The sequence below is a fragment of the Barbus barbus genome, assembly GCF_936440315.1.
Source record: "Barbus barbus genome assembly, chromosome: 20".
NCBI lineage: Eukaryota > Metazoa > Chordata > Actinopteri > Cypriniformes > Cyprinidae > Barbus > Barbus barbus.
Window position 1 is genome coordinate 21,470,483 of NC_136748.1, and position 15,943 is coordinate 21,486,425.

Consider the following 15,943-nt stretch of genomic DNA (forward strand, 5'->3'; position numbering starts at 1 on the left):
CTGCTGTAGGTTAGCATTACAGTTATAGTTTTATTTCACAACGAATATACAAGTTATTGGCATTTACAGTTTTGTGAATGTCTACTTTGAATAGTTTTTAGTTTTTCAGTTTAATGTTTTGCAAAAAAATATTTATCAACATATCAAATCCACAATGTAGTTTTCAGATTCTTATTCTGGATTGATTTAACACAAGTTAAAGAACAGTTTTGTATAAAGTCAGTAGGACATTATCAAACTGAAAATCAGAATTGGTCTCATAGTAGCTTGATTTCCCATTATGCACATCTAGCCATTTGTCCATAGAGATTTATTATCTGGGATTATATTATTGTTGTGCCATTCACTTATGCAGTTACTGTACTTCTGGGTTTTCTCTGTATTTTTGGTCAGACATTTAGTATATCAAACAGTCATTTAGTACTTCTTCCTTGCTGAACTCAAACAAGCAGCCTTTTAAATGGACTTGCAGGAATTCCTTTTCAAACAGGACGATAACCTGTGAAGGAGCCTCTTCAGAATCACCCAGTATTGTCATCCTGTTTGTTGGAGAGGCGGTTTCCAGTTTACATGCTGCGGTATATTTTGATGACGTCCCTGATTGGGCTGCGACACATGGGGCAAGATGGGTTTGACACCTCCATTAGCTTCCCACCACAGACGGAGCACATGCACATGTGTCCGCATGCATACAGCACTGAGTCCACTGCCCTCTCACAGCAAATCAAACACTCCTCACCAGTAATCGCACAGCATGATGGGGTACTGGGAGATTCTGAGGACAGTGAACTGAATGTTGTCCCTGGTGACCACAGCAATCACAAAGAAAACAGCAATGAGAAATATATTTTTGGTTGAGAAAGTTGGTATATCAGCAAAAAGAATTTGGTAAATCAACAAAGTAATAGAAAATGAAAGAATAAAAGACAGGAATGCACCTGCAGAACTGCTGAGACTCTGTGGGCGGGACTCAAAGCTGTCTGTAAAACCCCTGACTGCTGTACTGTAAATGTGATTGGCTGACAGGTGACTGGCATCACCAAAGATGGACCTCTGAATTTCTGAACAGGATGGAGAGTAACCACAGGAAGTGCCTTGAAAAAACAAATAAACAAAAAAATAAATAAAAATCCATTAACCATACACAACTAATAATAAATAAAATGATATTACATTATAATTTCATTGTAATCAAAAATCAATTAAAGTCACTTCTAAAAAGTTTGATAAGGAAAAAAAACGAACAATTGTAAATGTCTTCACATTATGAATAATAATTGAGCAATAATTAAAAATGCATTAACCCTGCACAACTAATATTAAATAAAACATCACTCATACCTTTTATTATGTTGTAAATATGACTGTTCAGTATAAAAATTAAAGTAAACAAATAATTATATTATACATAGCCTACTTTTTATTATGTCATCATAACATGACTGTTCAGTAAAAATGTGAACAAATATTTATAATTTCATTCTAATCAAAAATCAGTTAAAGTCACTTTTGAAAAGTAGGATAAACAATCATAAACATCTTCACTTTATTCCAGAGCAATAGTTTGTATAATTGTATTTTTTTTTACCCAGTATGCTGATTTGCTTGATGTGTGACTGTAAATGGAAGATCATCCACAGAGGAGTAGAGTTATCCACACAAATCTCTCTGCACGCTCTCCCTCCATTATGACTCACAAGCACCTCCCCTTCTGCAGTTGCCCGGAAACCGATGATATCCCCACCCACAAGCGGTGAAGTCAGGCAGCTAAAAGCCCAGAATTCTTTGCGGTCCAGCAGGTCATCTGGACTGACCGGCAGGTGCTTTGGATTAATATGGGCTGGGTTACAGGAAGTGAATCCATAAGACAAAAATCCATTCAGAGCAGATGACTTCAACAAGACCTTTAGGAACACACACTCTCCACAGCGCAACGGCCGATGCGTGAATGCCAGAGCACAATCCTCGCGTCTGTTATAATAACGCACCGCTATGTGTTCAGTCAGCAGACGCAGACCGTTGCCAAGCACACAGTGGAAATGCAAGTCATCATTGAGCTGACGTGACAGCACTGAGTTGAGGGCGTTTGGAGAGCTTGAGAAGGATGGCAGATCTTCCTGGAGGTCAAGCTCAGAGCAATCGCTTGACAGATGCCACTCATCCATGCATTCATGAGTCACAGTAGGACAGAGATATTCAGCTGGCACCATCTTACTGTCTGGAAAACACACATACGCACGGCATTGAAAATCAGGATCCTGCTATTATTTTTCCAAGTGATTAAACTTAAATTTTTCTGCTTGGCAGGTAATAATTATTTTAGAAGGGAAGACAACTGCTTAGCAACCAACAAGAAAATACACTAGCAACCACATCAAAATTATTTGTGCATTATTATTATTATTATCTCTATTTTTACATTTACACTACTGTTCAAAAGTTTGGTGTCAGTAAGTATCTGTTATTTTATTTTATTTTTGTATAAAAAAAAAAAAAAAAAAGATTCTGCTATTCAGCAATATATATATACACACACACACACAGCTGGATCTAAAAACTTAGAATATCGTGAGAAAGTTGGAAAATGTGATAAACTATATGAAATTAGTTTTACTGTTTACTGTTCAAAAAATATGTATATATATATTTATATTCTGTGCTTTCTGATATCGATGGACCATGCAAAAAAAAAAAAAAAAATAATAAAATCAACTCCACTGTCCACAACACTCTAGCATTGCGGCAGTGAGTTTTGCATGCATAAGCCACATTCATATTTTCTTCATAAAAATCTATTGCTCATGTAGCCTGCAATCAGCAGCATCAGTAAAACTGTACTGGGTGGTTATTCATTTTGACCTAAGTCAGTAAAAACGTTGCCACTGGCCATCCACAGTGGACAGCCGCTGATGAGAACACCAGAGCTTCAGTGATGGAAATTACTGGTCTGCTATAACTTTCACTGCAGCCGCATCAGCAGAAACATTCTCAGACGTGGTAGATGTTCATCTCTCGGTTGTTTTTAGTTTTCGGTTTGACGTCGCTGTCATCCACTGAACTGCCTTTAGCTGACGCTGACTAGTCTTAACAGGAATTATTGAGACATGGAAGCTTCAGTGACACTGGGGTCTTGAAACAAAAGATCAAAAGGAAGGGAACACGTGCATTGGTCCAATATTTTAAGTAACTTCTGTGTCAAACTGATTTTTAAAGTATAAAAATACAAAGCATACATTTGATTTTTACAAAAAACAAAGCACATGTAGGTAATACGTGATGACCTACAGTACAAGGGACCTTCCATCCCGCACTGAACCACTTTGACTAAATGCCAGATGTGGCGTGATCTACATTTGTGAGAACAGGAGGAGATTTTAGTCACAGCATCTGGCCATCCGACTATAAACACATTTGGGAAGCAGAGGTAACGTGAGAGAGCACAGCATGTGCGGATTGCTGGCGGCATGATTAGTGTTCACCTATAAACCAACTATGCACTTGTATTTATACAGAGACAAAGTGTAACTGAAAATAGGCTTGAATACACATAGTGGATGTTGCTAGCTAGATAAGAAGCTAAATATGACTGGGTATGTATATGTTTAATTTCATAATAGGTTTGAAAGATGAGATTAGGCTATATAATGAAGGTTAAATTAGTCTATATGTCTCAAGGGTTAACTGATGTTACACCAACACTGACCCCTGATATCAATACACATACAGTGCCCTCCAAAAGTATTGGAACAGTAAAGACAAAATTCTCTATTGGCTGTGGAGTCAAGGCATTTACAAATATGATTAAAAGATGAATATGAGACAAAACTACAGAATGTCACATTTTATTATTGGATGATTAAACACAGATGTTTTACCAGCTAAGAAGTTCAGCACTTTTAGAGTTTCATCCCCCTATCTGATGTGAGCATAAGTATTGGAACAGTTGCCTCACAGGTCTTTCTAAGTGATCAGCTGTGTCCTGTTGCATTAATTCTTCAGATATTAAAAGCAGGGAATGTGTCGTATCAGTTATATCCATCACGTCTGCATTCTGAATCTTGCATTCGATGATGACACACACAAACCAGGATGAAGATGAGGGAGCTGGCTTTGAGAGAAAAGCAAGCAATTTGGATGCTAAAAGAAAAGAGGAAGTAAGTTAGAGCTCTAGCAAAAACAAAGGGCATGGAGAAATCAAGAGTTTGGAAACCACCAACAACCAACAACGACCTGATCGGCTGAGAAAACAACAGTAGTTGATGACAGACAAATCATAAAAGCTGTGAAAATGAATCCTAAAAGACGTGTCTGTAAAATCACCAACAACTTCCAGAAAGCTGGGGTGATGCTCTGACAATTTACTGTCCTCAGGAGACTTTGACACAGAATTACAGATGCTACACAGCAAGATGCAAACCTCTGACCAGCACCAAAAATAGAAAGGCAAGATTAGAGTTTGCAAAAAAGCACAAAGGTGAGCCAGAAGAGTTTTGCAACTGTGTTTATGGACCAATGAGACAAAGATGAACCTTTATCTAAGTGATGGGAAAGCAAAAATGTGGAGAAAAAAAGGAAACTGCAATGATCCCAAGCATACAGCCTCATCTGTAAAGCATGGTGGAGGTGGTGTCGTGGCATGGGCATGCATGGCCCTCTCAACTTTACTGATGACTTAATGTATGATGACAGTAGCAGAATGAATTTGGAAGGGTACAAAACCATCTTGCCTACCAATATTCAAGAAAATGCCACCAGATTCATTGGGAAGTGCTTCATATTGCATCAGGACAATGACCCAAAACACCCTGCCAGTTCAGTCAAGGAATTTATAAGGGCAAAGAAATGGAAAGTCTTAGATTGCCCAAGTTAATCTCCAGATTTAAATCCGATTGAACATGAATTTCACCAGCTGAAGAGGAGAGTAAAGACAGAAACTCCCCAAAACAAGCAACAATTGGAATTGGCTGCATTAAAGGCTGGGAAAAGCATTTCAAAGCATGAGACCAAGAGTCTGGTGATGTCTATGGGTCACAGACTCACTGCTGTGATTGTGAGCAAGGGATCTGCCTTATGTTCAACTGTCCCAATACTTATGCTCAAATCAGTGAGTGGTATGAACACTAAAAGTGCTGTTCTTTTTATTTGGTAAAACATGTATGTGTTGAAATGGATAATAATAAAATGTGACATTCTGTAGTTTTGTCTCATATTCATCTTTTAATCATATTTGCAAATGTCTTGACTCCACAGCCAACAGAGCAATTTTGTCTTTACTGTTCCAATACTTATGGAGGGCACTGTACATGCTGTCTATGCTTTTGAACACAGCCCGTTCCCACTGCTAAGACATACTGCTATTTGACACTGGAAACACTGACTATTTTTACTCAAACATAAGAGACAGAGAGAGACCGAGAAAGAAGATATTTTTAAAATAGTATATAGTAATGCATTCACTAAAATTGTACAAAAAAACATAAAAACAAATTAGTTTTCTATTACTGTAGCATTGTGGTTTTGTAAGTGTAAGGGAGCAATTAACTAAAAGTAGCAATGCTACAATTGGTTCCTTTATTTTGTAGTATGACAGTAGCTCAGCTCTTTTCAAAACAATGTAGCTTCTTCAGTAACAAGCTACTTTTTCCAACAAGCAGCGGTGTAATGTTACAAAATGCTTTTTCATGCACAGGCTTATACAGTAGCTGGTTTAATAAAACAATTCACTGATTTTTCTCAGTACTGATACATCTGATACTATACTATTGTTCATAAGTGTGGGGTCTATATATATTTTTAATGAATGAGTATTTTTATTTAGCAAAGACCATTAAATTGATTAGAAGTGATCACTTATAATAATATTGCAAAATATTTCTATTTCAAATTTATGCTATTGAACTTTCTAATCTTTAAAGAATCCTGAAATGTTTTCTTTCTTTGTTTCTTTCTTTATTTTATTTATAAAGCACATTTTAAAACAACCAAAAGGTTGACCAAAGCGCTGTACAAGAAATTGAAAACACAACAGCAATCAAAATATAAACAATATACAAAAACCACAGCACAATAAAAAAATATTTTTAACCCATTCAAATTTTTTCAAATAAATAAGATTTAAGCATAGATTTAAAAGTATGTAAAGATCGTGCTGTTCGGATAGCTACAGGGAGATTGTTCCTGAGAGTTGGCCCGGAAATCGCAAAAGCTCGGTCACCACAATGTTTCAGTCTGGACCAAGGAACGGATAGCATTTTTTGATGCTCCGACCTCAGTGATCTCACTGGTTTGTGTAAAAGCAACAACTCAGTGAGATAAATTGGTGCAAGACTATTTAGTGATTTAAAAACCAAATTTAGTATTTTAAATCCGACTCTCAATTTTATCGGCAACCACTGCAATGAGATCAAAATAGGAGAAATATGCTCATATTTACGAGTTCCAGTCAGGAGCCTGGCTGCTGCATTTTGGACCAGTTGCAACCGCTCCATAGTTTTCAACATTGATAGTAAAATGAAATGTTTTTTGAGCATCAAATCAGAACAGAATGATGTCCAATATAACAAACAAATAAAAATGTAAAAAATTAAATAAAAAATTACCAAAATGGTAGTTTGGCTGCATTTTAACAAGTATATCTTATGATGGTACAGTAACTTGACAAGATAAAGTTTCAAAACTTTCCTAAATACTGTCAACCTTTGACCATATAACGGCTGCCAAACTATTTTTAGGTGAAAAATGCAAAATAATAATATAAAACAACAACAACTCTATTCACAATTTGTGTGCTTTACCAATGCCTTAACAAATAAACAATGATTTAGGCATGCTTAACTGGCTTAATTAAACTTGGCCTTGTTCCTACAGAATCTCACTACAGCTAAATTATGAATGGAATAATAATTTTCCATTCAACTGGGTTTATTGATTTTGCTAAGCACAAATAGTTTTTCTCACTTTGCCAGCATTCTGGAATTCCCCAGCATATGTTTTTCATTTTAAAAGTGAAAATGTTGCTAGGCAACTGCTCCAATCTCTCCCATCTTTTTCCATTGGGCAGTTTTTGTAATTAGGATAAGAGGGTATAAATCTAGAATTCTATTTTTAAATGTTGTGAATTTAAATTGTTTAAACATGCTCAGAACAGCAAAAACACTGGCCTCTGTGAACTTTACAACTCATCAAGCGATCAGCACGTGCTCAGTGAAGCGCAGCTCAGATACTGGCCCACATTACATGCCAACCAGAGCTCAGCAATTCCACTCGGAGCAAAATCTGAATGGCATGTCATCTGATCTGTGTAGAGAGTTACTTCAAGAGACGTCCGGCAAACCAGCTTCAGGCAGTTTAATGACTGCTTGGTTTAGAAAGTAAATGGACATTATAAATTTGTAAAATCTGATATTTCATGTGAACTTACCAAGTAGCTGTACTCCACGTGTCAGCCCGTAAATGTCAATGATCGCCCAAACCGGCTCTCCGGCCGGTACACCGCCGAAGAAGAAGATCGGAGGGCCACTGTTTACCCGGTAAAACACTCGTCCTGTATTATCCAACCAGAAGGACAGAATGGTTCCTTCTTCACATTGTTCCTCAGGAAGCGCTCGGGCCCAGTATCCCCTTTTGCTAACTAAATCTGGGCAGGCGAACCGTGGCAGCCATGCTGAACTTACATCAGATGGATCCACCGAACTGAAACCCACTCGCAGGGCGCCACTCCAACATCCCTGTTTCTTTGTGATCTAAAAAAAGCAACCAAAAGTGCTAAAATTACATATATTGGAAGAAAAAATTATAAAGTTATTGTGTGACAAGTGTGATGCGATAAATTGAGACCAGCAGATGCATTTATCAGACACAGATTCTTCATTCCCAAACAACCTCATTCACCAGAACTAGATAACAGAACAACCTCACATGTTAGCATTTCTAGCATTCTCTAACTGTTTTCCCTTCCTCTGGAAAGTTTGAGATGGCGTGATATGAAAGAAGGATATGTGAGGGCTATTTTGGGACCACACAGTGGCATGTGGAAATGGGTGAGCATTGGGTTACCATACCTTGAGCCGGACCTGCTCATAGATTCTGACTGGCCGGTTGGTGAAGGTGATGCCATTGCAGAAGCTGGCAATTCGGCGCACGCTGCGCTGCGTCTTGTCCATCACGATTTGAGAGCCTTTCGTGTTGGCATGGAAACAGAGCGGTGGGGGGGCTGGCAACTGTTGGCACATGCTCACCTTCAAGGGGTGGCAGCGAAGGGATCCTCCGTCTGAGAGATGGACAAAAAAAAGTTATATATATTCAACAGGCACTCACAACAGTGTACGTTCTGACTAGCACTGTTATTCTCTCTAAGAGATTTGTGCTGTTTTCACGGAACAGAGGGAGGACAGTCGCTACCATCTCTGAATGAAAATCTTTATCAAGAACAGAGAGACAACAAAAGAGACACAGAGAGAGACAGAATGCAGGTTTCTGCTATTCAGGCAGCCAAAAATGAGGTTATGTCTCCAAACACAATGGAAAGTCAACATCTCTACTCAACATCAGACTACTTCTTTCGTTGATCATGTGTTTTTATGCCAAATTTTGATTTACTGAACACTGTTGTTTTATGAATTGTCGTTATTTACATATTTTACAAGGGTAAAGTTATCTAGCTGGCTAACCAATGTTCTGTCACAGTTTGAGAATGATTTCCAATAGTTTTGGATGCATTAAAGTTTGTGTTAAAAATTAATCACATCTCTTCAGTATAGTATGTACATGCTATGTACAGTATCATTTTCAACCTAATGTTGTATGATATATATATATATATATAGAGAGAGAGAGAGAGAGAGAGAGAGAGAGAGAGAGAGAGAGAGAGAGAGAGAGAGAGTTATTACTGCAAGATACATTTTTACATATATTTTTAAGAAATCTTAACATTTACTGAAATATAAGAATAGATGTCCTTTATATATAACAATGTTAAATTAATATGCGAAAATATTTTTTCATTGCTAAAGTATTTTTTTGTGGTGGAGCTAGGTATAAACCTGAATTATTGGACTGACCAGAACAAAAAAAAAAAAAAAAAGCAAACAAATAAATAAAGAAATGAGCAAATAAATGGCTATTTTAAACTACTAAACGAAAAGTTCAAGGTCCTTTGAACGAGAGTTTATTCCTGAAGATTTACATGAAGGACAACAAAAACTAAACTGCCTTGGTTTTTTGTATTTTACTTCTTCTGACTGAATCTACGCACCCAATTACAAACATTATTTTTGCTCTATGTAATTGGCACAGAATTTGTTCATATTTTAAACTACTGAAATAATGTACTGTTATTTAAAACTGCAATATGGTCAATTTCTGGAACTATTTAGTATATATAGTACACAATTCCATGATGATGAATGAGACAATAAATCATTGAAAATCTAACTAGCCATTAAAGAGTAGCAAATCCGATGTGCACTGATCCTCACAGGAGAAACTGGCTTGTGATCAAACACTCACTCCTCAACTCCCTTTCATATTTTCCCAGACCTCTCCGGAGCATTAAGTCAAGGACACGGTCTTATTTCAGAGATGTTTTTCTCTTTAATTAACCGCTGTTGACATTTCAATGGGTGTGAGTCAATAATTGAATCTTTAGCTTTTAGTTGCACAAGCGAGACACTGATTCTGTACACTTCACCCACTTTATCTGCACAATCACTGTATTGGCAAATGAGGACATGCTTAGGTGTGAGTGTATTTGTGTATGTGTTTATAAGGGAATCATGAGACACTGTGTATACACATACAGCCAAGTGGGACAAAAATATAAATAATATTCCAACCACAAACTCCTGACCTCTATTTCATGACAAATACACGAAAACCAAAAAATGTGTTTATGTTTTCAGTGTTGATTTTCACTACATTCTGTTTGAATGATCAATGATATTTTCTATCCTATAACCCCAAGCCTTATCCTCACAGAAAACTCTTTGCATTTTATCTTTTTGTTACGACATTATTTCGTGGGGGCAGTTGCTGGTCTCGACAAAAACAAACAGTCTAATCACATATTTCAATATCTCTTGTTTTTCCTCTATATTTAAAGAGATGTTAGAGATGTTCTCTTGAAACTAATGTCATATCCCATTATATGTGTCGACTCTCTCTCTCAGTGCTGTAGGCAATAGCAGGCCTAAGTGTCAGGTTGACTCAGTGTCAGCTTCATTTACTGAGTGGGTATAAACCTGAAATGCTCTATTATGCCTACTTTCCTTGTTCACAGCAAGAAAGAGCGAAACCTATATAACTGGAATATCTATGTGTATTTGTGTGGGGATTTACTATTATAGGGACAAAAATGGCCCCTTTGAGGACATACTCAAAAGCAAAAATTAATCAAAATGCTAAATAATTAATACTAAGTAATGCCAAATAAAGAAAACAATGTTTTTAAAATTATTATTAATTTAATCGTTATAAAATATTTTCTTTTAAGTTTAGGATTAGTTATTCTGTAGAAATTATAATTAACTTTATGTAAAAACAATGGATCTCTGAAAGACAAATCGGCTTATCGGTGTTGATCAACAGTACAAACAGTTGTCACAGACAAAGCAAACTATCTCAAATGCATTTATGTTGGAGAAACAGAAGAGAAAATCATTTGTTTGATGAGACGACTCTGAGCAACAAGTAGGCTAAATTACAACAAGTAGCTAGTTACAACGTCTTTACAATAATGAGAAAAAAAATCATTCAGACAATTGAAGGAAAATGCAGACAAAATAATTATTAGAATAATTCAGATAAATTATATTCATATATTAGGTTTACGCAATTTTACTGTCACTCACCTAAAGAGGTACGGGTTACCTGGCCACCCATTTCAGCACAGTGATGTTCACACAATGAAATCCTGCAAAAAATGTCTTTATTCTGGTCTTCAGTAGCTTTGCATTTCAAACAGTGGCGGAGCTAGACTTTTAAAACAGGGGTGGCAAAGGGGTGGCAAGGTATTATTTTGGGGGGTCAATATACAAAGTGTTCAATTACACTAAAAATTAATTATTTTCCACAAAATGTATACAGATTAATTAAAGTTGTTTATTTTCCAAAATTTCTTTCTTCTGCTGAACAGAAAGGAAGATATTTAGAAGAATGTCAGTAATCAGACAGTTTTAGATACCATTGACTATGGAAGTCAATGGTATCTAAAACTGTCTGATTACTGACATTCTTCTAAATATCTTCCTTTCTGTTCAGCAGAAGAAAGAAATTCATACAGGTTTGAAACAACATGAGGCTGAGTATATGATGACAGAATTTTCATTTTTTGGTAGAGTATCCCTTTAATGTTTTTTGTACATGGCTACTCTACCTACCACTTGGTCCTTTTGGTGCACATGTGATGCTTGAGCTGGGTATGGGGAGTTCAGTGCATTGTTCTTCTTTTTCTATTAGGTCTGGCTCACTGTCTTCCTCATCACTGGTAGAAATAACCGTCTCACTCTGGTCTTCTTCTGAATTTGAATTCATTATAAAATTATCATTGGATATTATACCATAATACTTTGCACAAAAATCATCACACAATCTGAATTTAAGACACAATTTACTGCCTCTGCTCACTGCTCTGACCTGCTGGTGATACACTGGGTTCTTGTGTGTCATCATCTTTCTATTCTTGACTTCCCTGTCCACCACCTACATATGGTTCACTACAACAGCTGACACTGGGATCTGTTTGGCCCTGATCTGCACCTGACTTTTGCTTCTTTAGAAAGAAGTTGGTGATATCGCTTTTTCTCTTCATTCTGCTGTCCCTATTCAAAGGAAAGCTTGGTTACACACCTCATGAAGAAACCAAAATTTGGAACAATTTGCTTGTTATTATTTACCATGAGTACACCATTACTACAAATACTAAAGTAATACATTACGACAAAATGTGAGTATATTGAGGTCTAGCCTATTTGACAACACAAGGAAAATTGCTTAAAGACGTCTAGACATGTTATGTTAAGTGCTAATAAATTGTATGTCTACACAAAGTTACTTCAGTACATCTCTACAGTCACATCTATTCAGGGATGCAAACACATGTATGGTCAAAAAAAGAGAGAGGTTATTGAAGCCCTCGCCCCGCGGCAAATATCCAGATACTTACATAATTGTGATGAATTTAATCCTTTGTAAGTTATCATTTTGCATTGTAAGATTACAGTTAACACCTTTAAATATTACATAAATGTATTATGTATTTTTATTAAACTTAGTGAGTATATAAATGAGCAGCAAAAAGTAATTCGAAAAAGTAAGCGATTGAGGGAGGGAGTGAGAGTGCGTTCGCGAGCGAGTGTGTGTGACTGTGTGTGTGTGCGCGCGAGAGTGAGTGAGTGTGTGTGTGTGTGTCTGTGTGTGTGTGTGAGAGAGAGAGAGTGCGTGTATGTGAGAGAGTGTATGTGCGAGTGTGTGTGTGTAGGCTATATGAGTGAGCTTGTGTATGTGCGAGTGAATGAGTGTGTGAGACAGCTCGCGATGACTGGTCGGAAAACAACGTGTAGTCTGACATGTTTCTTGTCCACGACGTGACAAAATTTTTAGGAGTCAAAATCGTGTAATCTGACACAGTGACAATCGTAACAGACAAAAAAAATCGATTCGAATCGTAAATCGAGTTTTTTATTTAAAAAATCGCAGATCTTCCTCGGTCCCGTGTGTGCTGCCGCGATGTTTTGGAGCCGTTTGGAGCACGAAAGAGCTGCGTGTCAGCTTAACCAATGAAAAGTGTAGCAGCAACAGCACGCTGCACGCTTGTGCGTGCTGTGTAAGGATGCATTCACGTCCGCTGGGAGATTTGAGAAATGTTCGTAAAAATCAAACAGTGTAATGTTTTCAGCGGGGTGGCAACAGGGGTGGCAAGGACTTCGTCTGGGGTGGCAATTGCCACCCCAACTAGCCCTCTGGCTCCGCCACTGATTTCAAATAAAGTAACTGTGAGTATGTGCCGGATACTCCTCTGGTGTGTGATTGTACAGCACACATGCAAACGCGCTCCCATTCTGCGAGGATTCGCATTAGCATAGGAGGCGGGGCTTGGGAGGTCTACTGTTCACGGATTGGCTCTTGTTGATGAATTAGCTTACGTGACTGGACGCTTTAGGAAAGTTACTAAGCAACGCCTGAACGACCTGATTAATATATAGCAGATACATTCATATTTAATTTCGCAGTTCAGAGGGATCCGCACAGTTATCTGCGCTGCCAAAATCACAGAGATTAATATAACTCGCATTTAAAGGATCCTTCACTGTCCCCGTTGTTTTAGTAGATTGAAGGTAAGTGGAAACGATCAATTTGACATATATTTTGATATCGTGAAATGTCTTATTTTTATTTTATTTTATTTCCAGCATCACAAAATAAAGCATAACTTTTTTAAACAACCGTAACCAATTGCGTTTAATAGTAATCATGGTGTGGTCAAGCTGACATACTGTGTGTTGATCAAATCAGCTTCACTTCAAATGATTATCTCATTGATAATCACTGAATTCACTAGACACTTATTATTCTGTGATTGGGTGTTTGTGTATATATAGGCCTACACAGACACTTTGTGTTTATATAAATCATAAGGTCAAAATGAACAGAAGACATTAATCATCAGTTGCTTTCCTAAGCTCACCATGACTGAATGAACAAAGTACAAACACACAGAGAGACCTACTGACTTCTGTTTTGGCAGCGGGGACCCCGCTCACTACATAGGCCTATAAACTTATCACTATTCCTTCAAACATTCCATTCATGTTAAGAACAACTCATACATACAAAAGTCGTGTTTGATTCACTCAAACCAGCCGAGAGTCATTTGTTTGTGATTCAGATAAGATTTCTGATTCAGTCAAAAGAACCGGCTCATAAGAGTCACGAGTTCCAGAATCGTTCTACTGTGGTTACAATTCTGATTCAGTAAAACAATAGTCGTTTATTCGCGAATCGGACTACTTTGGCCACGTTGTATGTTGTAAATAAAAGCTATGTCAATGTCAATAAAAAGACGTCTCTTGCCATTATTTCGCGATACATGGTATGGTATCGGTACTGAACAACAACATTCAATACACATTGCAAACTCATATAATTTATTTGGCCGAGGCGCTGTAGATTAACGCGGTGCAGGAAAGTCATTTTATATGAAGCTACAAAGAAACACAGGAATGATTTTTAATCTAACAAGGGAGTGTAGTTTCTCTGTCGTCCACGGAAGGGTACCCTGCGCTCACTAAACATTTCATATAGCCGTTCAATCTCACCAGTCCTCACGTTTAGATTATGCATATAGGCCTACATTCTGTGCATTTTATGCACCATTTCAACAACGCTGGTAGAGATGGTTGTTATTCCAAGGACAAACTTTGGCAAAGGATCATAATTTTATCCATGCAGCTGAGCTGCATTGTGTGCATATAGTGTGTGTTTGTGTTTGTTTTTGTGTTTGTGTGCGTCCACTGGTGATGTTCTGCCCCTATGCTTCCCCTCAGCACCCTCTTAGACACAGTCTAATTCTGTGTCCAGTAGTTTGAACAATTTCCTCTGCAGGGAAACAAAAGACACACACACACACACACACAGTGTGCGCGTGTGTGTATGTGTGTGTGTAAACTAACATGTCCACAGCTGGAGGCTCTGGTGAAGGCCGTTCTGACACTGATTAAGCCTCTCGAGGCCTTGACAGATTCAGAAGCTTAAGAGTGAGAGAGGCTAGAGGAAGAGGAAATAAGTAAAAGGAATGAAAGTCAGTCAGAAAGAAAGAGAGGGAGACAAAGACAGCAGTGAAAAGTTGCAGTAGTAGGAGATGGTATTGTAGACTACAGTCCAGACACTGAGTCTTGTGGCTGACCTGAATGAATGTAGAACGAACAAACTTCTGGGTTCATGGGTTTTGGTTTTAGGATGTAGAAGTTCTTCTAGCATTTATCCATAGACACCGCAGGACAATTAATGATAGAATTTTCTTAAAACTGCATTAATAATAATAATAATAATAATAATAATTTAAAGTACTATTAATTTCTTTGTTTGAACAATTACAACAATACATTTTTAACTTTTTGAAATGCTTATTTTGATGTGATTTAATTTAATAAGTATGATTATTATTAATGCATTTTAAGAAAATTCTATAATAGAAATCTCATTAATAATAAAGTACTATTAATTTCTTTGTGTAAATTTTAAAGGAAGGAAAAATGACAATAAATTCATGTTAAATTACTAAAATGTTTATTTTATTATTGTTATTATTATTAATGGAGTTTTAAGAAAATTCTATTGTAAGAATGTATAGAGACAACTCATGAATACAGCTGAAGTTGTAAAGTTGAATAAGACATAATAGAAAGTATAAATTTTGCAGATGAATAACGGTTCTCCCCCAGTAGCACTTGCATGCAATCTTTTTCAGGCAATTTAGGAACATCTCTCTCTCTGTCTCACTCTCAGCAAATAACTGTTTAACTGTCTGACAGCAAGCAAAGTGAAAAGAGCATGGGTCAAAAACTCACGCTAAAAATCCAGAGTTTGATTTTTACAAGTCTAAATGTCAACTCCAACAAGCTCCACCAGACTCTCGTTGTAATGTGACTCTGAGCAAAACTCCAGGACACATTCATAATATAAAATTGTTTCAAGAATATAAAGTCTGTTGCATTGTGTCTATCATAAATATACTACAATACAGACTCCCTGAATCTTTTAGAACATTGTCCACGTGGAGAAGAGTATAGCATTTGATTTGAATACTGAATAGAGCATTACATGCTGTTTAGCAGGCAAAAGCAAATTATCTTGTTTCTTTTAGAAATTACTAAATTATATATAATTTGTGTTATTGTGTGAGGCTGTGGATTAGAGAAGACTGTGTGTGTGTGTGTGTGTGTGTGTG

The 15,943-nt window shown here is 37.0% G+C and overlaps 1 protein-coding gene across 1 annotated transcript; it reads right to left on the reverse strand.

Annotated features, from left to right (window-relative positions):
- Positions 1-13: 13 nt before the first annotated feature.
- neurl1ab (neuralized E3 ubiquitin protein ligase 1Ab) lies at positions 14-10,878 on the reverse strand (the record flags this gene model as incomplete). The annotated part of the gene is made up of 6 exons (XM_079443916.1): positions 14-802; positions 939-1,094; positions 1,589-2,218; positions 7,421-7,742; positions 8,061-8,269; positions 10,848-10,878. The coding sequence occupies 6 exons, from the start codon at positions 10,876-10,878 to the stop codon at positions 567-569; spliced, it is 1,584 nt and encodes a 527-aa protein (XP_079300042.1). The 3' UTR covers positions 14-566.
- Between the last annotated feature and the right edge of the window lie 5,065 nt (positions 10,879-15,943).